This window comes from Lipotes vexillifer, unplaced genomic scaffold, assembly GCF_000442215.2.
Source record: "Lipotes vexillifer unplaced genomic scaffold, Lipotes_vexillifer_v1.1 scaffold445, whole genome shotgun sequence".
In the NCBI taxonomy this organism is placed as follows: domain Eukaryota; kingdom Metazoa; phylum Chordata; class Mammalia; order Artiodactyla; family Lipotidae; genus Lipotes; species Lipotes vexillifer.
Window position 1 is genome coordinate 1,263,987 of NW_006774995.1, and position 27,604 is coordinate 1,291,590.

The 27,604-nt window shown below is 38.0% G+C and overlaps 1 protein-coding gene across 1 annotated transcript in view; it reads left to right on the plus strand.

Moving 5' to 3' along the window:
• The window catches only part of CDC14A (cell division cycle 14A), a 154,615-nt gene that overhangs the window by 57,101 nt on the left and 69,910 nt on the right, over nt 1-27,604 (plus strand). The window contains exons 5-7 of the mRNA XM_007449612.1: nt 5,983-6,062; nt 23,568-23,634; nt 26,621-26,683. Coding sequence (XP_007449674.1) covers nt 5,983-6,062; nt 23,568-23,634; nt 26,621-26,683 — 210 coding nt within the window. The remainder of the gene's footprint in view (nt 1-5,982; nt 6,063-23,567; nt 23,635-26,620; nt 26,684-27,604) is intronic.

Below are 27,604 nucleotides of genomic sequence, written 5' to 3' on the forward strand. Positions count from 1 at the left end.
CATCGGCAGGCGGACTCTCAACCACTGCGCCACCAGGGAAGCCCTCTTGGTTATTTTTGTAAATAATGCTGCAACAAATATAGGGGGGCATATATCTTTTCAAATTAGTGTTTTTGTTTTCTTTGAATAAATACCCAGGGGTGGAATTTCTGGATCCTATGGTAGTTTTATTTTTAATGTTTTGAGAGGTCTCCCTACTTTTTTCCATAGCAGCTGTACCAATTTACATTCCCAGTGCAGTGCAGAAGGGTTTTGTTTTCTTCATTTGCTGTTTGTTGTCTTTTTTGATAATAGCCATTCTGACAGGTGTGAGGTGATACCTCATTGTGGTTTTGATTTGCATTTCCCTGTTGGTTAGTGATGTTGGGTATCTTTTCATGTGGCTGTTGGTCATCTGTATGTCTTCTTTGGAAAAGAGTCTATTCAGATCCTCTGCCCATTTTTTAATTGGGTTGTTTATTATTTTTATTTTTTTGCGGTACGCGGACCTCTCACTGTTGTGGCCTCTCCCGTTGTGGAGCACGGACTCTCAACCACTGTGCCACCAGGGAAGCCTGGGTTGTTTATGTTTTTGATGTTGAGTTGTATGAGTTCTTTGTATACTTTGGATATTAACCCCTCATCAGATATATCATTTACAAATATCTTCTCCCATTCAGTAGATGTTCTTTTTGTTTTTCTGATAGTTTCCTTCACTGTGCAAATCTTCTTAGTTTGATATAGTCCCCTTTATTTTTGCTTTTGTTTCCCTTGCCTGAAAAGACATATCCAGAAAAATATTGAGATTGTTGTCAAAGAGAGTACTGACTATGTTTTCTTCCAGAAGTTTTATGGTTTCAAGTCTTATATTTGTCTTTAATCCATTTTGAATTTATTTTTGTGCATAATGTGAGAGAGTAGTCCAGTTTGATACTTATGCATGTAGCTGTCCAGTTTTTCCAACACCATTTATTGAAGAGGCTGTCTTTCCCACATTGTATATTCTTACCTCCTTTGTTGTAGGTTAATTGCCCAATGGCATTTTTCACAGAACTAGAGCAAATAATGCTTAACTGTGTATGGAAACACAAAGACTTTGAATAACCAAAACAGTCTTGAGGAAGAAGAGCCAGAGGTATCATGCTCCCTGATTTCAAACTATACTACAAAGCTACAGTCATTAAAGCGGTATGGTACTGGCACAAAAACAGACACATAGATCAACAGAATAGAATAGAGAGCCCAGATATGAACCCACACTTGTATGTGCAATTAATCTTCACAAACATTTTACAGTTTTAAGAGTTATGTATTTTAAAATTCATTTATGTGTAAACTCTGTGGCAAGTGATACTGGTTTTCCATTTATAGCAATGATATAAACCACTTTAGAATACATTGATTTAAGTTGAAAGGGTATGTCTTTAAAGAGAAATGGTAATACGTGGTGCTACGTTTGGTGGCAGAAGTTGAGAAAGTTGATGCATGATTAATTGAGGTTTGGGAAACATTGGCTTATTTGTAAATAATATGTTATACTAGCGTGTGGTACTGTAACTTTAATTAATTGTTAAAGAAAAACCTCATAGTCATTTTAATTGGTTGACTCTTACTTAGTTAAAAGTAAGAACATATATGTCAAATGCTGTTCTGTTGAGAAGGTTTATAGGACTTCCTGGCAAAGAGTAGGGCAATTTTATAAAAGTCATACATATACTCACTAATTTCAAGGATAAATTGGCATGGCAAACCAAGCACTATGCAAAGGGCTTTTGTTAAATTTTATCAATCAAAAGTTGGGGAAGATTCTTCTGGTTTGGGTTCATATATGCTAATATTTAGTGAGAAGAGTAGACAGCATATTATTTTTTCCCTGAGAAGCAGAAAAGGAAAACCAGGATATTTAGAAGATGCTTTGAAGTTAATTTTATCCAGAAAGTATTTTTAGAAATATTAGAATATCTATGAACAAATCTTTGAGTAATAGTTAAATATAGATTGTATTTTTAGAAATAGTACACATTTAACATTTCATAACTGATTTAGTTACTCCACATTTAAAAAACAAATTAATACACCTTACTACAAAATACAAGAAATGTGGAGATAGTAGAAAATATAAGTAGAAATTCCTTCTTCTTCTACTAATATTCCCCCAGCCCTATTCCTTAGGCACAACTACTGTTAACAGTTTGAAGTCACCTAATTTTATTTTATTTATTTATATTTTTGACCATGCCATGCGGTTTGTGGGATCTTAGTTCCCCGACCAGGGATTGAACACGGGCCACAGGGAACCCATGGACTGCCAGGGAATTCCCCTGAAGTCACCTATATTTTTTTAATAAATTTATTAAAAAAATTTTTTGGCTGTGTTGGTCTTCGTTGCTGCGCACGGGCTTTCTCTAGTTGTGGCGAGCGGGGGCTACTCTTCGTTGCTTATTGCCGTGGCTTCTTTTGTTGTGGAGCATGGGCTCTAGGTGTGTGGGCTTTGGTAGTTGTGGCACGCAGCTCAGTAGTTGTGGCTCTAGAGCACAGGCTCAGTAGTTGTGGCACACGGGCTTAGTTGCTCCGTGGCACGTGGGATCTTCCCAGACCAGGGATAGAACCCATGTCCCCTGCGTTGGCAGGTGGATTCTTAACCACTGTGCCACCAGGGACGCCCTGAAGTCACCTAATTTTTCTGTTTTTTTTTTTTTTGCGGTACGCAGGCCTCTCACTGTTGTGGCCTCTCCCGTTGCGGAGCACAGGCTCCGGACGCCCAGGCTCAGTGGCAATGGCTCACGGGCCCAGCCACTCCGCGGCATGTGGGATCTTCCTGCACCGGGGTACGAACCCATGTCCCTTGCATCGGCAGGCAGACTCTCAACCACTGCGCTACCAGGGAAGCCCTGAAGTCACCTAATTTTAAAAGTCAAGTGTAATGGCATTTAGAAATTGGAAGAGTAGGAATCTTTTTGTTGTTGTTGTTCCAGATTCTGCTTCCATTACCTGCATCTGTATTTTTAAGCAGATATGATGTATGGATTTGCTGTGGGCTTTGGAGTCAGATCTGTGTTCGAATTCTAACTGCATCATAGAGCAGCAATGCGAGTTTGGGAAGTTCCTTACCTTTCTGAGTGGGAAGTTCCTTACCTCTCTGAGCTTTAGGTTCTTCAAGAGCAGTTTTATTTCCAACCTCTGATCTGGCCTAGTCTGTCTCTCTGTCTCTTTTTAATAGGAAACATATCTAAGAAGACCTGGCATAAGAATCCATGACATTTTTTCTCCTGGAGAAATGGAATTTGGTATTTTAATGACCACAATGTGCATGCATTCAGTAATACACTCCTTTATTAGAACATTTCACCATCCTCGCAAGTACCTATCATCAGGTTGTAAAAGGACATTGTATTTACCTGCCCCTGGAATCTTCCTGGAATTTAGATGGCCTCTGTTGGGTTTCACTTTGCACTTATTAATAATTTAACATTGGGATAAAAATAAAAAACAAAGACTCTCATCTTACAGTGTGAGAACATGGGTCATGTGTGCTAAGTCATGCAGGTAAGATGAGCAGCAAAACTCAGTGGGGTATCCGGTCTAAAGAGGTCTTTCATGTGGGCTGTTGTGTCCCTCCTGTAGAATGATTACCTTAGAATTAAAGAGAATTAATGTAATTGCTCCTTAAGAGGGAAATGTATTTTTGCTTTTTAAAGGTGGTTGTATAAGCTTTAATTATCTAATCCAAACACAAGAGCTTTCTACAAGCAGCTTTCCCTTTTAGCAGGCATAGTCAGCTTGCAAATACTGCTGCATCTTTAGGTTTGAAAAATCACTGCATCATAACCAAGTCTATTGAGTATATTATATAACCTACTCGTTAGGGAACAACAAAGTCCTGTTTTAATATTGGTTACTGAAAATGGTCTTTAAAGCTAGGGTTGGTTTACGTGGATTTTTGTAATTATTTGAGCTGCAGCTTGAGATATGGTTCTCCGTTGGTGGGATCTGTGTCTCATGTCTCGATCATTGTTTTACTGTGGTTTCATTTTCTGTGCTGTTTTTATTTCATATTCAATTTGCTTTGTTTGGTGTGTGCTTTATCAGACCTTCTTGTTTACTTGTCACAGGAATATGGAGCTTTCTTAATAAAGTTAGAAGTATCTTTTTATTTATTTATTTTAGCTTTCTTTCTTTAGAGAATTGAAGTGTTTTCTAGTTCTGAAATTATTAATAATTAAGTACATGTAATATATTGCTGGTGGAACAGCGTAAAGCTCAAAGAAACTTTGTAAGTAGAGAAGAAAACCCTACTTTTTAAGAACTGGGACTCTGTCATTCTTGTTGAGATGCATAGGGTTTTTTTTTTTTTTGTGGTATGCGGGCCTCTCACTGTTGTGGCCTCTCCCATTGCAGGGCACAGGCTCTGGACGCACAGGCCCAGCGTCCATGGCTCATGGGCCTAGCCGCTCTGCGGCATGTGGGATCTTACCGGACTGGGGCACAAACCCGTGTCCCCTGCATCGGCAGGTGCACTCTCAACCACTGCACCACCAGGGAAGCCCCATAGGGTTTGTTTTTTTTTTTTGATATCTGTATATCCATAGGAATACTGATATTTATGGAAAACCATTTTAGTCTACAGTGCCTAGTCAATCATTTCAAAAATTATTTCTCTCTTGTCTTTACAAGCTTATAAATATATATATGCATATATGTATATACACATGTACATTATTATATGTATTTATTTATATAAATATATAAAAATTATATGTAATATTACTATATGTACTAATGCATAGGGTTTTGATGTTGGAACATATTAAGGAAATAATGTCATTCTTTCTAGGTAGAGAGGATTTTAGGGATGAAAGTTGATTCAAACTATAGAGGAAAATGATCAGTGCTCCTGTCTGAGAATTAAAATATTAAATTGCTCTTAGAATAAAACCAACCTCTCCTCATGGTTGCAGTGCTCTTCACAATCTGAACACTACCTGGCTTTCCCTTCCCCCCCTGCTCTAGTCACACTCATCCCCTCTGTCCAACTCACCAAGTTCTTCCCCCCTCAAGGACCCTGGCCCTTGTTGTTCCTCCTTTCTCTTAGCTGTTCCCATGGCTGTCCTCCTGAATATCTCCAAGAGACCCCTCCCTGACCATGTCAAGGTATTAAGTCTACTCTCTTTCAATACTCTGCTTATTTCCTTTTCAGCACTTATCTCAGACCGTATTTATTTTTGTTAATTATTTTGTTTTGCCCCACAAATGTAAATTCTATTAAGAGAGGTGCCAGTACCTGATAAAGTGCCTAGCACCTAGTATATAGTCAATAAGTTGATTAAATGCAAGTTGTTTACTGGTTTTAAGAGCTCTTCTTTGTTTGTTTCTTTATTTACGATTAGTTTATCATGCTGGACTGGAGGGATTTAAGTATCCTTGACATCAAGAGCCAAGCCAGTGTGTTTTCCAGTGCTCTTACCTGCATGCATTTCCCCCCATTTCATTGTGATTTTATTGATTGTTTGGAGAGCAACATGCACTTTCCTCAGAGGAGACAGAGAACTCTGTAGATCTCCCAAGGGTATTGTGCCCTGAGATGTCTTTCAGATTTCACCAGGAAGTAAATTACCTCACAGCAGATCTTCTGCGAAGGACAGGGACGTCTGTATTGGTCTTTGGTGAACACACAGTTCAATAATGGAGGTACAATTATTCTGCTCCCAAAAGGGAAAACCTTGCCATTGTATCTGTTCAATGTGCCTTGTAAACAGCCCTGGATGGCCCCTTTATGGATTTGCCCTGTGTCTTTAAGCTCTTACTCATCCTTAAGCCAAAGGCTGTTGTTCTGCTTCAAGCTGAAAAGGAAATTTTGCCAGCTTGCTTGCTGTCTCAACATTAGCACTGTGACAGTTGTCACTTTCAGAGTGGAAGAAGGGAAATGCAAATTTGGTGAGTAATTAAGTTAGTTTTGTGTCATTCTTTGGTGGTGTTCTAAATGTTGCTATTTATTTGTCTTAGGTAATCTATTTAAAGAAGACACCAGAAGAAGCCTACAGAGCACTCCTATCTGGCTCAAATCCCCCCTATCTTCCATTCAGGTATAACTGCTTGTGAGACTTGAGCTATGGCAACTTTGCTAGACAGCTCGCTACTTTAGAATTGGAGAATTGTGTTTTTTAACTGTATGAAGAGTGTGACCATGATATTACATGGAATGAAATGAGACAGTAGTTTTTATTATTTTGTTTTTGTAGAGACCCCCTCCCCCGTCTAGTAAGAATAAAATAGCTATCCCTTTTTAGGAATTAATTTTTTCCCTTGAATTCTTTCTATACCTAGACAATTTAAGCACAAACAGTGCCTGATTTATGACCTAATAACCATGTCAAGATTTGTTAGATCTCAGTAATCTACATCACTGATTCATCCATTCATTCTTGCATTTTGTGAGCATTGATTGAGCTCTGACCAAATGTCAGGGCCTGGGAATATAGAATAGGAGCCTCAAAGCACCTTCCCAGAAGTACATATTTAGTGGGGACCCTAATCACCTGTTGAGTAGACAAATCTAGCTTCCATCCTGAGGAAGGCTGTCTCTCATTGCAGTGCTGGAGAGGAATGTTTTGTAAGTGTCACCTGAAGAAGATATTTTAAAAATTTCACGTAAACTTGAGCTTATTTAAAGAGTAGAAGGAAATGTACCACTTCTATCTCAGAAGAACTTCCACCACAGTCATCTCTGATAGAATTGTGAACGATTCTAGTATATTTTTGCCTTTTTGTTTATTTGTGTGTCCAAATCTACAAGCACATGGATTGCTTCTTGTTGTTACTAATATCAAAATTACCAACAATAATGAAAGAAAGGAACAGGAAAGATTGAGGAGGCCTCTTTGTCTTCATTACTTGCCTGTAAACTCACAGAGGGCAGGTCCCAGTGCCTGACACTTAAAAGTGCTTTTTGTAAATATTTATTTTAATGACTAAGTTAAGACTAAATCCCCTAAGATCCAAAGGATTCCCACGTCTGTTTCTCAGACCACAAGAGGGAGAGTTCTTAGGCACAGGGTGGGTGTCAGGTGAGGAGGATATAGGGACAACAACAGCTAGTATGCTTGATCTTCTCAGTGAAAGCAAGGGGTAAGGTACTGGAGTTGGGACAGTGAGAGGAAAATATCCTCAGGCAACCTAGAGGATGAGCTAATTAGCCATTGAAGGACAGATAAAAGGTTACAGATTGTGTAGAAGAGAGTTTTAATGGTGAGGACAAAGCTTTTTTTCCTCCCACTTCTAATGGCTTCTATGATTTCAAAGCTCTTTGTACAGTTCTATTTTTTAGAAAAGGGTAATTGTTTTAGTTAATTTGGGCTGTTGTAACAAAGTACCATAGACTGGGCGGGTTGTAAACAACAGAAATTTGTTTCTCACAGTTCTGCAGACTGATCAGGTGCCAGCATGGTTAAGTTCTGGTGAGGGCTCTCTTCAGGGCTGTAGACTGCTTACTTCTCCCTGTGTCCTCACATAGTGGAAAGAGGGCAGAAAAACACTCTGGGGTACCTCTTATAATCGCATTCATGGGGCTCTACCCTCATGACCTAACTACTTCCCAAGGTCCCATCTCCTAATACCATCCCACTGGGGATTAGGCTTTCAACATATGACTTTTGGGGGGACACAAACTTCCGTTTCATTGCAGTAATAATGATAATATTAATCACTTCCTAAATTTTAAGCAAAGTGGTTCAGAGTACATGATTTGGAGGCAGAGACACTGCCTGGGTTCGAAGGTTCATTCTGCTCTTTTCTATGTGTAATAAGTAAGTATATGTAACTTGGGCAAATTACTTATCCTCTCTGAGCTTCAGCTTCCTTTTCTGTACAATGGCTTCAGAGCTATCCTGAGGATTAAATGAGGTAATACATATATCACCGTGCCTGGTGCAGTACCTGGTTTTTGTTTTTCTTGTTGTTGTTAGTACTATTACTATTATTAATAAGAAATAAGGATTATCCACAAGGATATAAATATGAATAGGAAGTATTTCTAATGATCACACATTCTAGTAGGGGCAGGTAGCTCTATAGGCACATAATTAATTGTTAAAAAGTTGGGTCTTATAAAAATAGAAGAAATTTCTGACAGAAATACGAGAAAGTATCAGACTCATTTAAACTAAACTTTTAAATGGTTTCACAGGTAGAGGAGGAAAAGTTAGGCATCTGTGTACCCTACTGGAAAGCCCTGGAAGGGATTGTGTCTGAGGCAACTTCCAACATCCTCTGTGGTAGGAGCCATAGGATCCGTGGTGAGAGAGGGGCCAGCAACTGTGAAGGGATCATAGGTGTACTTTTCCTTGAGACAGTGAGGACTCATTAAATTTGTTTTTTAAATCAGAAAAATGTTTACAAGTTTTTGTTGTTATTTTGAAAACAGCACATGCACCTGGGGATTGTAATGCTGTAACATTTGTAAAATTGTAATTCCAGTCAATAGGCCCAGTGGACATTGTGGCTATTCAGACATTTTAAGTGGAAAATATATATTAATTTTTATGCTTGTGATAGTATCCACTCAGAAGTCATGGGAGATGTATTTGTTTCACAAGCCAGGTGAGCCTTGCTAACCTTAATTGTGAATTTAGATGAAGATACTGGAGGAGGAGAAGGAAAGAATGAATTCTTCCTTTAATTATAATTATATTTTAGCTTATATGTGATAGGTAATTAATTTGTTTCCTGAGAACTAGAATCTTTGAATAATTGATAAGATTGGAATGGAAGAAAAGATATAAAAAAATTATTACTACTTAACATAGAATTAAATCATAATTGTTATAATTGTAGCTGATTTTTCCAAACTGTTTTTATTTAAATATTTAAAAATATAAATACATTAACATGGTTCAAATATTTTAAAATGTATATAGTTTATAGTGAAAACTCTCTCTCCCACCCTTGATTCTTATCTGTCCAGTCCTTTCCAAATAACTTCTGGTATTAGTTTATTCTATATCCTTCTAGAGTTTCTTTATGCATATATAAGCAAATAAAGATGTACAGTCTTATTTTCCCCATTTTATCACAAAATGTAACATACTGTATGTACTATTCTGCATCTTGATTTTTTTTCACTTAACTCATCTTGGATATATCTTTTCACATCAGTAAATAGCTTCCTTCCTCATTCTGTCTTACTGTTGTATAATGTACAAGAATGCATTTAATTGGTCTCTGACAGGTAGACATTTAGGTCATTTCCTATCTTTTTAACTGTAGCTTTTTAAGTCACATGGTCTCAAATGTATTTTAGAAGAAAGAAACTGAGACAATACTCTGGAGAACATTGTAGTGTTGTTAGACATAGAGAATTTTAGTATTTGTTTACCTGAAAAAAAGAATGCTTAACACAGACGTCAGGCATTTTTTCCCCCTAGTTTAGGCACCTATTTCCAAGTAAAAGTTTGACCTTGAATATAACTAAGCTGTATTTCTCTGTTAATGTGACACCAAGAGTTGGTGTACAACTTAATGTATTTACATTAAGTTGCATTTCTAAATCCAGACTCTTCATAAATCCTACATTTGAAGCAGAAAATACCACACAGTGTGCATTTATAATTCAGTGGAAAACTTAGTTGATAGAATACTACTAGTTTTCTGGAATTTTACTACAGAAACAACTTTTTTCCTAATGCTGAGATAAGATGTGAGTTGATTTTAGTCTACTGCCCAGATCAACTAAAGCTAATGCAGTATTATCAAGAATCATCTTCATACTAGTCCTAGTCAGTCATCATTGCCTTTGCCTTCCTTTGATAATCTGGATTCTATCATCCACTAGGTTTTCCACCCCATTTATTGTCTTTATCTTCATTGTCTAGATTTTTTTATCCCACTTCTGCATTAATACTTTTATTTATAAAACAGGAAGCCTCAAAGGAACTTCTATTTAAACGTGATTGTTTTATTGTCTAAAAATTAAGAAAAATGAGGACAGTTTTGAAGGCTTGTTGACATGTGGTTGGTATCTTTACACGCCCTCTTTACTGAAATGCCTGTGTTACCATTTGTGCTATAGGGTTTTAGTCTTTCTAATAAAAGTGTTTTAAGGTTTTAATTTAAATAATGCTGTTCTTCAAGATTTATTGATTTAACAAAGATTTATTGGAGCAGTCTCTTCCGTAGCACCTTTGCTCATTTTTCTAGAGAGGGTTGGCATGTCCTGTGCCTATAACTTCCTATTACATTTTGTTCATGCCCCATTACATTTGCTACATACACCATTAAAACAAATGTCTTATATTGTAATTATTTGTTTGCATGGCTGACTCTCCACCAAATATGGCTGACTCTTCTCTCAAGGGCTGGGATTGGGCTCTTTCCTTATTTGTGTGCCAGGGAATACATAATTAATTTATTGCTTTTTCTGTGCCAGTCACTATGTTAGACTTATGGATCTAAAGATTATTAGGACAACTAGGTACCTGCTCCAGGAGGAAGGAGATTTAACACTGGAACTGGAGATTGGAGGAGCTATTAGGGCTAGGCATCATGAATGCCTTTCACATTACGATGAAAATGGAGAATAACAATCCAGGTACTGGCTTTAGGTGCTGTAAGTTTTCATTTGTATGACATAGGTTGTTTTTTATAATGGTAGGTTAGGTAGGATACTATGTAATATGATGCTTGCAGTGTATTACTATAACCACAAGTACTGTCTAATTGAGTTTTTCTATTTGGATTTATCTTAAAAATTTTAAATTAATAGTTTCCTATTCGAAAAAAAATAGTTTTCTATTAACCTAGTTAAAACTTCACTAAAGATGAAGCAAATTAAAAAAAAAGATTTGGGTAGATTTACTGCTTATTCGTTTTTTCTTTCAGTTTTATTGAGATATAGTTGATATACAACACTGTATAAATTTAAGGTGTACTGCTCAATGACTTGACTTTCGTATATTGTGAAATGATTACCACAATAAGTTTAGTTAACACTTATCACCTCATATAGTTCAATTTTTTTTCTTATGATGAGAACCTTTAGGATCTACTCCCTTAGCAACATTCAAATACCCCATAGAGCAGTGTTAACTATAGTCATCATGTTGCATATTACATCCCCAATACTTATTTACCTTATAACTGGAGGTTTGTACCTTTTGACCACCTTCACTCAATTCCTCCCCCCACCCCCATTTACTGCCTATTTTTTTAAAGATTTTTTTCCCATTTTATTCCATTTTCTTTTGTTTTTAATTAATTCATTTTATTTTTGGCTGCATTGGGTCTTCACTGCTGGGTGCGGGCTTTCTCTAGTTGCGGCGAGCGGGGGCTAGTCTTCATTGCAGTGAGCTGGCTTCTCATTGCGGTGGCTTCTCTTGTGGCGGACCACAGGCTCTAGGCGCACGGGCTTCAGTAGTTGTGGCATGCAGGCTCAGTAGTTGTGGCTCTAGAGCACAGGCTCAGTAGTTGTGGTGCACAGGCTTAGTTGCTCCGTGGCATGTGGGATCTTCCTGGACCAGGGATCGAACTCGTGTCCCCTGCATTGGCAGGTGGATTCTTAACCACTGCGCCACCAGGGAAGTCCCTACTGTCTATTCTTGATTACATGAAGTATAGTAGGCTTTGGAGGCATTTGAATTTCTGGCTTGGTGTGACACTCAAGGAGTATTTGTTGTGATGTTACTGTCTGCAAGTCAGTTTTAGGGTGTTCCATTTAATGGTAAAGTAGGTCTGTTGAAAACTGTACTTTTCACTTGTACTAAGGATAGCCAATGTGTTTTATCAACAGTGACTTGATCTCAAAACTAGGGAAATTGGGTATTTTTCACCTATTTTAATTCTTTAAGTCCATCCATCTTTACTGTAGGCTTGCTTGGCAGTTGGCCTTCAAGGGAACAAGGGGCTTTTCAGTTCTGGGGCCAGAGTCGGAGTTTGAATTGGCAAGCCCAGTATGAATCTTTTTAGGTTCTCTTCCTGTCAGTCAGTGTACTACCAAATTGATAGTCCATACTGTTGACCAGTCATTCTACAAGGTCATATTAATTGCAGCCTCTCTAAAGTCCCACGAGACCACCAACCCTTATTGGAATTCTTAGATTATTTTCTTGGCAGTCAATGACAGTGGTTTTTAAATCTGCATTTTTGGGTGTTCATAAAACAGTGTTTGTGAAAACTTTCTAAATCTTACAGAACACTGAAAAGGTAACCCATCTAAATTGCACAGCTCTGCTTTTAGATCTTTTTTTGAGCTTTTAAATTCACTTTGTGCTTACTTCTTTTTTTAATTGGTCCATATGTATTAGCTTGGTAACTTTTTTGGTATTAATGATTCATAAATCTGCTAAAACCCAATTTTTCTAGGACATATAAAATTAAATGGGGAATACAACTATACAGACAATAAATAACATCTAGGGGCCCAGTTTCGAAGACAAATATAGAAAGCACGACTTAAAAAATAATGACTAGGTGCAGAGGTGAGGTTGAGGTAGGGTGCTGTGCTGATATCCAGTGGAATAAAGCTGGTTGAATGTTGGATGTCCTATCATCACCAGTTTTTAGTTTAGTGTGTTTTATTTTTTTGGTGGGTCTCTTCCTGTTTAGGTCCAGGAACATATTTTTGTGTGGCTATTTTATTTTAGTCTGGAGAAGAGGCTTATAGGTCAGTGTTTCCCAAAGTTACATTGGTTCTTATACTTGGTTTTAAAAAGTCTGGGAAGGGGAATTGCCTGGTGGTGCAGTGGTTAAGAATCCGCCTGCCAATGCAGGGGACACAGGTTCAATCCCTGGTCCGGGAAGATCCGGCATGCCGTGGAGCAACTAAGCCCCTGCGCCACAACTACTGAGCCGGTGCTCTAGAGCCCACGAGCCACAGCTACTGAAGCCCGTGCGCCTAGAGCCTGTGCACCGCAACAAAGAGTAGCCACCGCTCTCTGCAACTAGAGAAAGCCCGCGCATGGCAGCGAAGACCCTACGCAGCCAAAAAAAGTCTGGGAAGCTTTAAAAATATTGATGCCCGGTTCTGCTCCCAGAAATTCTGATATAATTGGCTTGGGGTGAAGTCTGGGTGTTGGGATTTTTAAAAACTACCTACATGATTCCAATATGCTGCCAAGGTTGTGCACTACTGCTCTATAAGGTTTACCCTGGCAAAAAAAAAAAAAAAAAAAAAAAATTCAACAGTCAAATAAGTTTAGAACTCTCCATCTTGGAGATTTTACAGAGCACATTCCCATTTTAAAGACTCTTCGTGGTTCTGAGTAATAAATAACCTGTTTAACTCAGAATTTTCCCAAGTACTTCAGCCTGAAATCGGTCCCCATCCCCCTCCCACTTCTGTTAACATCCAGCAGAACTAGCTTTCTGAAACTCTAGGATACATTTCCTGATCCACACCTGTGTGGAACAGAATAGATCTCTTGGGATTAGAATAATAAGCTTCCATTTGGGGAAATGTTTTTGCATGGTTTCCTGAGTTTTAGAAATAGATGGCTTATCAAATAATGATATTTTATCTAATATGAACAGGAATAACGAATTTTCTCTTAAAGCAGACTTGACGCCAGAAAACCTGCCTTAACAGAGAACCCACAAACCTCCCTCTAACAATCCTTTAATGACGTTTGTCATTAAAATGAACCCATACTGTTTGTGTTCAGGGATGGGTTTGTTGTGTTTTGGGGATGACCCCTAGTGATAACTCGGTTGCTGAGCTAGTGTTAATGCCGCTGAGTCTTAATGGGAAATCTCACCTGGGCATGCCAGAACTTGCAGGTCTCTTTTAACAAAGGCCCAGAGGGGTCAACTACTTAGAACTTGGCATTAGGCTGCCTTCTTTCTTCTAAAGCAAAGTAAACATGTGCTGGTAGATGTTAGATGCAATTATAAAATGTATCTCTTTACATAAAATGTTGAACCAGATATTTTTTAGTTTAAATATGATACTGTGATTTTTGTTAAAGTTTATTTAGCATTAACTTTGTACTTCAAAGGGAAAGTTCTCTTTACCATGTTTTTCCCTGAGTATCAAAAATGTAGAAACAAAATTTATTTTATGCTCTCTTAAGACTTTCATTCTCAACTTTTCTTTATGATGGCTAACTCTGTGCTTCTCAGTGTTGATCTTTGGGGTCATTTCTACCTCCATGGATCTTTAATAAACCTTTACTTTTGATGCTTGATGTGATGGGAAAGAATCTGTATTAGTTTTGATTAGTGAGGATGGGCCAGTTTCCTGAGTCTTGAAAATAGAACAAAATAAATTATCCAGTCCAAACTGTGGAATCTATTTTTTTTTTTTTTTTTTCTTGCGTTATGCGGGCCTCTCACTGTTGTGACCTCTCCCATTTGCGGAGCACAGGCTCCGGATGCGCAGGCTCAGTGGCCATGGCTCACGGGCCCGGCCGCTCCGCGGCATGTGGGATCCTCCCGAAACGGGGCACGAACCCGCGTCTCCTGCATCGGCAGGCGGACTCTCAAGCACTGCGCCACCAGGGAAGCCCTGTGGAATCTATTTTCAACAGCTGGGGCATATTGAATAACTGAGACCACTATGAAAAGCAGACTCTTTATCCGGTTTCTTGTTAAAGTGTTAAATAAGCACCACTATTCAGGATCTGAGGACAGAAACAACTGTCAAGGTTTCTAGGACCCAATAATACACAGAAGGAAGTGAGTTATATCTATTCTTTTTTTTTTTTTTTTTTTTTGGAACATGGCAGTGCTTCAGTGGTTTGAGTTGTGAAAATTGGCTCAGATTACTTTTTTTGTTTTTCCTGTTTTTATGGTTTCAGACCAGTGTACCAGACTTTCTGTAGAAGGGTAAGTGCAAAATTTTTGTATTCTTTACAGTACTTTTCCGATAGCCAGCCTTAGTTGATAAAGGTGGTTTGGAATAAGTTTGCAATCATTTATGTTAATGAACATAGTTATTTTGTTGAATGCCTCATATATGAAGCTCTTATTTTCAATATTGGAGTCAAAGATAATTTACTATTATTTTTATCTTTAAAACAAAATTACTGTGGTTAAATAGGCGATAGTCAGGTGTTGATAAAAGGCCCAGAGCACAGCCCTTGGCCTGTTTTTCTGTTATCTGTTATTGCTAGGGATTCTATTCTGCTGATTTATGACCTTTTAAGCCATGACTTAGAAATGAATTTTCACAAATCTCTGTTTCTTTAGATGAGCAAAATGATTAGTGTATAGCTTTATGTTAAATCTGAAAAGCAGGAGATTCTGTGTCCTATTTTTTTGTTAGGTACTGGTCATGTTCAATTTTTGGCTCTGCCCCATAAAGCCATTTGATTTTTGTTCTTTTGTAAGTGGGAAATGGCTTTGTTCTCCCCACTAATTCTTATCAAATACATTTTTATCTTATAGGTCTAGATAACATAAACCATTGGCTTGCCCTTTTCCCTGGAGCTGGTGCATATATGTGTTGTGGATGTGTTCAGAGACTGGAAACCAGGTGTAATTTGGACAATTGTGTAAAGTATTTTTGGACATTTCTAATTCCCAAGTATCCATACAAATTAGGGCTGAATTGTCTAGTACAGTAGCTATTACCTACATGTGCTATTCAGCACTTGCAATTTGTTTAGTCCAAACTGAAATAGACTACAAGCCTATAAAATACACATTAGATTTCAAAGATTTAGTATAAGAAAAGTAAAATATCTTATTTATAATTGTGTTGATTACATGCTGAAATATTTCAGATATATTGGATTAAACAAAATATATTATTAAAATTAATATTATTTATTTCTTTTTATTTTAATATGGTTATGAAAAAAGTTAAAATTACACATGTGGCTCTCTTTTGTGGCTTTCATTATATTTCCATTGGAAAACAGTGGTCTAGATTACATTTTTGTGATTGTACACAGTTTATGATTACAGATTTTTTATATAATTTTTGCTCTGAAATATCAATAGTTCCCAGCCACTTAGAGTTGTTCAGGCATATGTTGAATGGTCTCCTTGTAATGATTATTCATTCATTCAACAGCTTCAAGAGAGTAATGTGCCCAACACTGTACTAGATTCTGGGCATACAACATAAAGGACACATTCCCTGTCCTTAGGAAGCTCTTGATCTTGTGCTGGTTGTGTAGATGGGATTCAGTTCAGTGATTGGAAGCGTGCTCAGATGACCTTTGAGATCCTTTCTAACCCATTGCTCTGCAGATATTTGCCTACCTTGTAACTACTTGCTATCTGGAGAATTTACAGAGAATCAGAATCAAGATGTGTAAATCATAGTCATTTCTGTTATTTCTTAGTCCATTTACTATAGCTCTGTTTTATTCTTTAATGTAGTCTCCACATTGTAAACACTGTGACTCTGTTTTTCATTTATTCTTCATTTCAAACAACTTCATTACCAGAAATGCTTTCTTATTGTTTTGTGTAAATATGTTCTTTCATCTCTGGTTTCATCTGCTCTTTATTAACATTTACAGGGTTGCTTCATTCTGAGTGATTTCTTAGATTCGTAGGTTGCAAACAGTGATGTGTTGGTAAACCGGCTCCGTAATTAAAGAGCATTTGCTGATTTGTGTGGTGTAAATTTTCCCTCCAATGCTGATTTGGGCTCTCAAAATTTTTGAATATCTAACAGTTGACTCTTGAGAGCCTGTAGAAAGACAGCTTTAGTACAATAGGGAATCAAGCCCTTTCTCTTTGTATCTCTTTGTGGATGGTGATTCTAGTTTTCTTAAATTTAATTTTTCTTCTACTGCTTCTCTGCAAAATAAATGTAAAAATAAACAAAAAATCCCAATTGCTTCACCTATAAAATATTCATAATTCAGTATTTCATTCAACAAATATTTATTGACTGCCAGTGATTTTTATAACCACTTCATAATAGTTTTATGGTTCAGTTGACTATTATGCCAGAAATCACATTTAGAAAGATAGAATTGCCGGGATGGATAGAATTTGGATGGTCAAGCATGAGGTTGAGCTAAATTTGTATTTGGATGTCTCTAGATAGCTGTTGGTTGTAACATTAGTCTTCTGTATTGGGGGTTAGAGACACGTGATGTATTCTTCAGCAGGGATGAATGGTTAGAAATCCTGGGTGTTTGGGGTATTATTACCTTATGTCCTGAATGAAGAGCAGCCTTGTGTTTACCTGTTTAAGAGAGTAATGCAATATATGGTAAAACTGTCATGGTACATAAGTGTTAGAGCTGTAGTTTTCCCAGGCAGCACAGGATGTGCAAGCGTTTTCCCTCAATTGACATCTCTGGGATTTCAGTGGTCCTTTATGAGGGAGGTGGAAAAATACATGTCCTCTTATTCAACTCAGTAACTATTTGGCTCAATAAACATAAATGAATGCATGGATGAATGAATAAAAAAGCAAACCAGGAGTTAAATAAACAATTGGGAACCAAAACTGCAATAAAAACTGTGGGAGTATAAAACTTTGTAGCACATTGGTATAGTGATTTAAATCCTGAAAGCTTTGTGTAGCCTCTCTAAAGTGTCTGGCTTCAAATAAAAGTGTGTTTAATACCACTTGACAAAGAAAGAGAAAACTACTTTTAATGTCACTGCTTTTTAGCTTTATTCAGTTAATACTCTTTGGCAAAGAGAACAGAAAGAAATGATCTTAAATGGACAGAAGGGATTTGGGGTTAATGCAAAGAAAGCTCTTCTTGCTAGTGAGGATGGAGGTGTCAGGCTCTTGAGTTAACAAAAGTGGCCATAGGATATCATTGAACATTTTCTTGGGATGATCTCCCAAGCTCCTTTACTTAATTTAAACATTTATTGACAAATATTTATTGACTATTTCATGCCAGGCACTGTATTAGGTACTAAAGAGACAATGGTGAGTAAAAAAACATATAGATCCTGTCTTCTTAGGGACTACTGTAGAGAGAGAGTCAGGGAATCAAATAAGCACATCATGATATAATGTCAAATTGTAGTTAAGTCCAGTGGAAAAAAATGGGGACCTGATCTAGCCGGAGTGGGGTTGGAGGATTTTCCCTGAGACAAGTCATCTTTGAGCTGGGATCTGAAGGGTGAGTAGGGTGACCTAGGCAAGGCGATTGGAGAACATGTGACCAGGTAGCAAAGGTTCAGAGTGCCCCTCTGAGGAGCTCAGGGAAGGGGGTTGTGATGGGCACAGAGAGTGAGGGAGCATGATGTGAGGAGGAGACTGGAGAGGCGGGCAGGGCCAGATACCACAGGCCTTGCATCCAGTTTAGGATTTGAGCCTTCCCTCGAGAGAGCAGTGGGAATCAGAGAAGGGCTACAGTAGAAGAGTGGCTGGATCAGACTTGCCTTTTAAAGAAATCACTGGCTGCAGTGAAGAGAACTGATTAGAAAGGCGAGGAGTGGATGTGGGGAGGCTCTTGTGTGTGGAGAGGTGCTACGTGAGAGGCAGCAGAACCGAGGAGAAGTAAATGCGTTCACAAGATGTTTAGGAGGGAAACACAGTGGGGCACAGTGCAGTAGGGTACGGGAAATGAGAGAGACAGAAGGACTTCTGGGCTGTAGCTTGAGTGATTGTGGAAGCTGTGTCTTTTACCAAGTTACAGAGGGTTGGAGGATCAGATTATTGTTGTTTTGAGGTAGGGGCAGATTCAAGAGATTCTTCTTCCACAGTGAGTTTGAGATGCCTTAAGACACCCAAATGGAAATGTCATGTATGTGGTTGGCTGTCCTGCCTTGGAGTTTTAAGGACTTTGTGCTAGGGAGATAAATTTGAGAGTTATTGGCAGATAGATGGCAGATAGATGAGATTGTGTAGGGCAGGGATTTTCAAAATGTGGTCCCTCCTACCAGCAGCACTGATACCACCTGGAAACTTGTTAGAAATGCAGATTCTCAGACCCCGTTCCATACCTACTGAATCAGGAACTCGGGTGGGGCCCGGCATTCTGTGTTTTAAGAAGCCATCTCCATGATGCTGATGCTGATGAACGCTAAAGTTTGAGAGCACCTGGTCTCGGAAGAGAGCATGGAGTGCGGAGAATTTGAGTCTGGAATTGAATCTTGAAGAGACTGGGAGGTGAAGGATGACTTTGCAAAGGAAATTGGGATGGAGTAGTGGTTAGAGAGGTCAAAGCAAAATCCAGGAACAGTGAAGAGAATATTCAGAGGGAATTACTTGTTCTTGACCGGGTAAATAAAATGATGCTTGCAGAATGTTCCCTGAACTTAGAATAAGCAAATCTAGAGACAGAGAGTAAATTAGTGATCGCCAGGGTTGGAGTGGGGACGGGGAATGAATGAGGAGTTATTGCAAATGGGTATAGAGTTTCTTTCTGGCGGTAAAATGGTTTCGAATTAGCGGTGTGCATTGTGACTATACTAAAAATCACAGCATTATGAATACACTAAAAATCACTGAATTGTACATTTTAGAAAGGCTAAAATGGTGAATTTTATCTCAATTTAAAAAAAAGTCCCCTGGGCTTAGCCATATGGAGATCATTGGTGACCTTAGTGAGAAATGTTCATGGCATGGATGAGGGTGGAAGCAGAACAGAGGAGGTTAAGATGTGAGAGAAGAGAAAGTGGGGGCAGGAAGATGAATAATTTTTCAGAGAAGCCCTGTTTTAAAGAGGAGACCAAAGAGAGGGTGGTGGCTGAAGTCAAGAAAATTTCAGATTTTTTTTTTCTTTTAAAGATGGTAGGGACTTGAAAATGTTTAACTGCTATTGGGAAGGATCCAAGAGAGAGATATGGAGAGGAAAGAAATCATCCACTGTGTTGAATAATGATACAGTTTCAGAGTAGGAAAGGACTTTTGAGTTTAATAGAGCCTGGTGTTTTCCTAATCTTCACCTCCATTTCCTATAACAATGTAGGTGAAAAATATTTCTTGCAAGCCATCTGCCAATTCAAACTTGAACGTCGTGTGGGGCAGGTTATCTTGCTGCCTTCCAGGACCAACCATTTTATTTTTAGATGGTTCTAACTACATTGGGTGGTTGAGGAAACTCAACAGGTAAGATTTATTTATAAAATAGGAGATAATATTGCTTTTATAGAGTAAAATTTTTCAGCTTCTTAAAGTACTTTCAAACTTATTATAGTCATTTCCTTCATTCTTATTTCCAGAATAACCCAGTGCTGCCGCTTCCTGAGCCTTTTGCGAATTATCTGGTATTAATTGGGTTGATGCTCTGATTTTTCCCGTCACCTTAGTATTCAGTTTTCTTGGTCTTCTAATTTATTATCACTCATGTATCTGACTTCCAGCTTTCAGAATTTTATTGCTGTTGTCTGTTCTCATTCTCCCTGACCTTGTTGGATTCCATTTTAAAAAGCCTTTTAAAATTCTCCTTTTAGTGGGGTTTTTGTAGATAACATGGATTTACTCTGCCACCTTTATCTTTCTCCCTTTTTTCCCCCCCGAGAATATGTAACATGTTTTTGTGTCCCTTCACTTTTATGGTTACTTTCCTTTGACTGTGTATGAGCCAGGTGCCACTAATAAGCCATTTCTCTCTTGCCTAGTTATGAGGGCAGGTTTTGGGAACCTGTTGCCTTCATGAGGATTAAATGTGTTAATGCATCTAAATTACCCAGCATAGTAAGTGTTGGAAAAAGGTATGTCATCAACTTTCCCCAGTCCTGAGGATGTGACTTAATTTTATCGCATCCCTTATTATATTTCAGTTTGTAAATGTCAACCTGTCTTTCTAGCCTGCTGTAACTGCTTTGTATCCTAATTTTGTCAGATGGCCTGTTAACGCACCCTCGCTCTCATGTCTGCACATTTGATCACCAAGTCACCAGAGCTCTCTTTTCAGTTGTTGGTAAAAACTGTGGCTGTGCTAAGACAAGAGATATCATGATAGTCTCACCATGCTTTGCAGACAGTATGAGAGACTGGATCTGGAGCTTTTCTGATAACTTACATTTGTGGATTGGTTTAGCTGCGTCTAGGTGGGAAGATACACTTGAGGGAAGTAAGGAGCACCTTCAATTCTTATCATTTCTTTTGCTCTTTTTAAATACAGATAAGTTTTTTCCTAAGTTTTTCTTTTCTCTACCAAAGCAGTAGTTTTTAAACTAGGGTCTATAGAGAGAATTCAGATGACAAAAATATCTTTTTTTTTTCATTATTTTTTAAAATTTTTATTTATTTATTTATTCTTGGCTGTGTTGGGTCTTCGTTTCTGTGCGAGGGCTTTCTCTAGTTGCGGCGAGCGGGGGCCATCCTTCATCGTGGTGCGCGGGCCTCTCACTATCGCGGCCTCTCGTTGCAGAGCACAGGCTCTAGGCGCGTAGGGCTCAGTGGCTGTGGCTCACGGGCTTAGTTGCTCACGGGCCTAGTTGCTCCGCGGCATGTGGGATCTTCCCAGACCAGGGATTGAACCCATGTCCTCTGCATCGGCAGGCAGATTCTTTTTATTTTTATTTTTTTGCGGTATGCGGGCCTCTCACCACCGCGGCCCCTCCCGCCGCGGAGCACAGGCTCCGGACGCGCAGGCTCAGCGGCCGTGGCTCACGGGCCCAGCCGCTCCATGGCACGTGGGATCTTCCCAGACCGGGGCACGAACCCGTGTCCCCTGCATCGGCAGGCGGACCCTCAACCACTGCGCCACCAGGGAAGCCCACAAAAATATCTTTATTTTCACTAACCATATAAGTTATAAGATTGCATCCAATTATAAATGTTGGAAATAAACTATAGTAGTATTAGCAATATAAGTGACTTTTTCACAATAGAAACTACATTTTTATATCCCATTGCAGTTGTTGCATATATCTTAAGATATTTATGTTCATTCCTTCTTTAAAATTATAGTTGTTATCAGACCTGCTACTAGATCTTGTTATGTATCAATATTAATAATAAAGTATGGTATTATAAATTTGTTTTGTTACATTTTGATGACTTTACATTTAATTGCATTAGTGTTCTGTTATTTCTATGTATTTTATTTTATGCATTTAAAAACATTATGAGAATAGACATTCACAGGCTTCATCAGAATGCTGGAGGGGGGGGCCTGCTGGAGGGGGGTCCATGACACACAAAAGATTCTGAACCCTTGTCCTAAAAAGATAAGTTCCTACAAAGGAATGTGTGGTTATTTATATAAACTAGTATTTTGTCTTAGATCCCCAGCTACTCCTTTCTCTGGTTTAATCCCTTAAAATTTGCTTCTTAATATATGGCTTATATCTTTACAAGATATTTGAAATGGGGTTATTTGTTTTTCACTGACCCATAAGTTCAGATGGCATTAAAAAAAGAACTCTTGAAATCAGGATTAAATATCTAGAATAACCCTTCCTTAACATAGGTTAACTTTGATGTTTCAGGACTTAAACATTTCTGTTAGGCTGCTTTGCTAACCTACGATTTTTAAATTAGGTTATCAGGATGCTGAAACTCAGTGATGTTGACATTGCATTTAAATTCATGGCTTAGCAGCCATAGTTTCAAGTTACCTTCGATGGTTGTGATACAAGATTCAGTTTTATGTTAATTATGTGTTAAAGCCTTTAAGGGTCATTTTCTCCCCATGGAGCATCTTCTGTGGCCGCTCCCTTCCTCCCCACCTTGGACCAACTTTGTGTGGTACATTTGACTTTTTGATTGGCAGGTGCCTGACAGCTCTATTGCTTCAGGTCAGCAGTGGGGGCTGGGAAGAGCGACTGAGAGCCTTGAGGTCAAGTTTCTTGCCTTGGACACCTTGGAACATTGTTAGTGTTAAAGCTCCAGTGCCAGTTCTTGCTAACTGACCTGAACTTGATACTTCAGTTTTATGTTGCCTAAAGCAGGCCTGCTAAGTTGCTCTAAAAATTTAAATAAAGGATGAAGCACTCAGTTTTCGGTGCAGTAGGTCTCCACTCCTTTTGATAGAACACTTCATGGTGCATTAGAAGCTCTCCTGGATCCTGAGAGGAGATTGTTTGGAAGCATTTTCCTTGGCATTTTTTTGTGGGGGGTGGGGTGGAGGAATGAGGGGGGGGTGGGGGGCAAAATGGAGGTAGTGGCATATAATCCATGAAAACAACTGCCAGGTTCTGTTGACCTGCATGCATTGTCCCATTTAAATTTTTACGCTAGTATTTGCCGTATTCCTGACAGATGGTTGTTTCTCTGTCTGAATACTTCTCACGATGATGCATGTTTTAGTTAATGAAATGCTCACTGTTAATAATAATAAGAATAGTCATAATATTTATTGTTTCCTTTGTGCTAGGCACTATAGGAAGGACTTTATATTTTTTAAATGTAATCTGACAACAATCCTGTGAACAGTAGCTGCTATCAGTACCTTCATTTCACAGATGAGGAAACCAAGACTCATAGAGGTAAAATAACTTGCTTGAGGTCCCAGCCAATTTGTGGCAGAGTTGGAATTTGAAGGCAGCCTGATTCCAGAGCTCAGGTTCCTAAATCTGCTTTCTTATTAATTCAGCTAGTTGGATTAAAGCAGTTTTAGAAGTTCTGGAGTTAAGCTAGTAGGATCTGATGTGTAACATAAGTTTACCATGTTGACAGCTGTGAATCCAAACAAGCATGTCTCCAACTGACTTTGGTATTTTATTATTTGAGTGTTCTAAATGCATGTTTTTAATGTTAAGTTTTTTTGTGTTCATAGGGACGCTTCCTTTGGAAATTGCACTTACAATCTCACCATCCTCGACTGTTTGCACGGAATCAGAAAGGTAATAACAATCTCCTTGCTGTGGTCGACACTGTAGTTTAACAATATGAAAAAAGAATTATGTCTATATCCTTGTTTGTTGTTGGAGAGAAGAGAGGGGAGGGAATAAGAAGACAGCTTTCCACTTCTTAAACAATGATGGATATGTAATACACAGACCACAGGGCAAATAGGGGCGGTGTTTCAGGGGATAACTCTTCTTAGAGAAGCGGAAGGGGTCTCCCTTTCTCACTTAAACTGTTTGTATTATCACTTCTGTCTGCTGCCGTGCCTGTGATGTTGCTTTGTCACCTGCTCAGCTTCATTATCAAGCTAGATCTTGGTGTGGGAGGGACAGGAAGTTATCTAAGTCTCCTCTGTTAATGTGGAGAACATTTCCACATTGTTTTTCTAACTGGATAGTATTACATGCTCATGAACATGAAGTAGTAAGCAGGTCAGATATTATTATCTCATTTTTACAGTTGAGGAAACAACCCCAGGGAGGTTAAGTCACTCTCAGGGCCACAGGGAGTTATTAGGAGGGCTCGTTCTAACTCAGATTTCCATATCAATCTGGAGTTCTTTCTCATATCCTATCCAGGTATGTCATAAATCAATGGTTGTCAAATGGTGGGGACTTGTGGAGAGATGCAAATTCTCAGACCTCATCCGAGACCGATTGAACCATAAATTCTGGGAGTGGTGCCCTGTTGTCTGTGTTTGTATAATCCGTCCATGTGATGTGATGTACTCTAAAGTTTAGAGTCATAATTATGTAGTTATTTATATATATTATGGAGAAGTTAATCTAAAAGATTTTTGAGAACTTTGGAACATGTTTTAGAAACATTGATTTACAAGCTGAGAAGTCATGCATGCTATACTGTGAATTCTAATGAAGGTTCAAGGTACATCATTCCATCTAGAACATATAGTCATGACTTATGAGTCAGGAATGTACGTGTTTCAGAACCCATTGGCAAGGGTCATCGTGGACTGTAAATATAGTATCAGTAGTGAGCCTTGTTCTAGTTTCTTTTCTCTGATGTAATATAACATTGCTTTTGCCCTGTTTTAATTTGAGAAAATTGCTATGGTAAAATATGCTACTTGTTTTCTGTATGTATATTTTTGACTTTGATATTTCATCTAGAAATGAATTTAGACTCTGTAAAACTTTAGTTCTCTTTTCACTTAAAAACTATCAAGATAATCTAGCTTATCTCCTGCAAATAATATCACCAACACACACTTCCAGTAACATCAGTTAAGAACTCTTATGGGTATATCACCCAGTATACAACCTAAAATTGTAGTATTTAAAAAAGTAATTTGCTTATTGTTACATTATTATTATTTTGCCTATCCTGCCATCTGGTACAGGCTGTTTCTTTCATAAAACTTAGGGAATTGAAAAAGAGTTCACACTGGAATATCCTTGCCTGTTATTATGGTAACTGGTAACTTGATATAGACATTTATGACATCCTTCCTGTTACAAAGGAAAGGTATGACTTTGTTCATTAAGGTCTTCTGTAAATTTCTTGTTTCATCAAATGCTGGGTTTATTTTACCCAAATGAAGATGAGATTTTAGAGGATCTGATAGATTGTTCTACATGTCTTTAAGCAACTGGGACACACTGTCCCTCTGTACATTCTTCTATAAAGCATCGTGTGCTGGGCTATTTTTGTGGCAACGAGCACCATACCTCCTAAGAAGGTAGACAGACTATGGCCACATTTTTCCCTTTGTAAGAAGCATATCTTTCTGATTTTGATGTATTAGCGTCATTATAAGCATCAGTTATATATGTGTGAACCACACACAGAGGCATACACAAACACAAACACATTAAAAAAAAGAGGAAGGAACTGATACTTCAGGGCATTATATTCTCACCGTTTTCTCTGAAATGGTACATATGGCCGAAGTAAGTGTCTTTGTTTAAACGTGGAATAATTTAAGTAGCTTGTTCTGCTTATCCTGTAGAGATTGTCTAAATCAATGTTGTCAGAATTTATAAGAATCACCTAGCAAGGCATTTTAAAAATGATGATCCCACCCCCAAAGAACCTGATTTCACAGTTCTGGGATGGGGCCTAACGGTCTGTATTTTAAATATAAATTACCTTAAGTGCAGGTGGCCCATGTTCTACATTTTGGAAAACACTGATCTCTAAGGTATTTTCAAAGATAAATGTACTAAACTTGGCTTAACAGTTTCTTCTATTTTTAATGACTTGATCATATAACTTTCAAAAGTAACTGTGGTTTTGTATTCTATTGTAATCTGTATAGCTTCATGACATACAAAAAAAAGACTGTCCTCTTCAAAATATTTTATCTGAGTAAGCCAGATAGTTTTTAGTTCTAAGTCACTGGTTACAAAAAGGAGTATGAAATTTTTCTTCATGTTGTTAAACGTATCAATTCTTCCTTCTAAATTGTAAGAGTAGTCAAGTACATTTTTACTCTGTCAGAAACTATCACCATAAAACAAATTCTCTCAATGTAGAGTTTTAGGAACAAATAAGGGCCTAAAATGCCCTTTTTACTAAGTATCTCACTAATGATAAAAGGAAAATAAAACCTAAGAATAATTGTTTTTTCTTCTAACTGAAAATTTAATCACTATTATATACTCTGTCATAGTTAGGTATAAATTAATTGCATAGTTCCCAATAGGTTTTAACTATACATTTGCTAGTATGTTCCATTTGATATACATAAGTAATTTTACATACAAAACTAATGTATATTAGACCTTAAGAGACATATTTTGTGGGACATATTTTCATGTTTTTCTAAGTGTTTAGTCCCACTGGCAAGAAAATTTCAAAGCAAAATTAGATGTTAGATGATTGCTTGGTATGCATTACAAATAAAGGTTTCAAGCTTTCTCCTTCAGATCAGGCAGGATCATTTGTGAGCAGGAATTCCAGAAACGGCTAGACATCGTTATCAATTTCACATGCAAAAACTAATTCAAATTCTTATTTTAGGGATTACAACATGGATTTTTTGACTTTGAGACATTTGATGTGGATGAATATGAACATTATGAGGTTTGTACACTTTATCTTTTTGCAAGATATAATTTCACATTGATTAAATTGTTCTTTTTTTCCTAGCACTCTGGTATTGCAAATTGATTGGCTGCTAAATAAAAGCATTCTGCAGTTTTCTGTAGTTGTCAGTTTAATCCTTTCAGCTTTGGTTATTGCCTTTGAACCAGGACTTATCAAAATTTTAGTTGGGAAAATGCCATATCTCTCTCTGTTCTTTCATCAAACCTTTATTGACAATTACTTTGAACCTTCAGTTTGTAAGAAAAAATAATTTAAAACTACATTTTGGTAGTAAAATTTTGTTACTTTTATTTTTTTTAATTTATGTTTTGGTTAAAACAAAACCGGATTTATGCCGTATAATATTTTTGACTGCATATATTTTATTTTGAAATACATCTGAATGTACTCAGTTCTAAGAGTTGGCTGCATTTTTTCCCCATGGTGCCATTACAAAGCTTTCGAATAGTGTCTTGCCTGTTCAGTGGAGCAATTTAGGCAAAGGCTGTCCAAGTTACGTTGTGCTATAAGGAGATGTTGAGGAAGAGCACTTCCGGGGTAGTAGAGGAGTCTAGAAGTAGTTAACTTTTCCTAAAGATGAGACATCTGTAGACTCTGAGTAGTCTGACCACTCCATGAAACTGAGCTCGTCTGTCGTGGCTCTCCTGAGGAGTTATAACATTTATCACTCTCCTTAGCAAGACAAGGGTAGCCCTCCCATTCTGGGCTCTAGTTCAGGATGTGTCTATTTGGATATCCTGCTTACATGTTAAACTTAACACACCTGAGAAGAAATTAATCATCTTTCACCCAAACATGGGCTTCTGCTTTGTTCCTCTGTATTAATGGCACCACCATTCTACTGTTCACCCAGGCTCAAGACTAGAAACATTTCTTTTTTCTCGCCCCCCCCCCCCC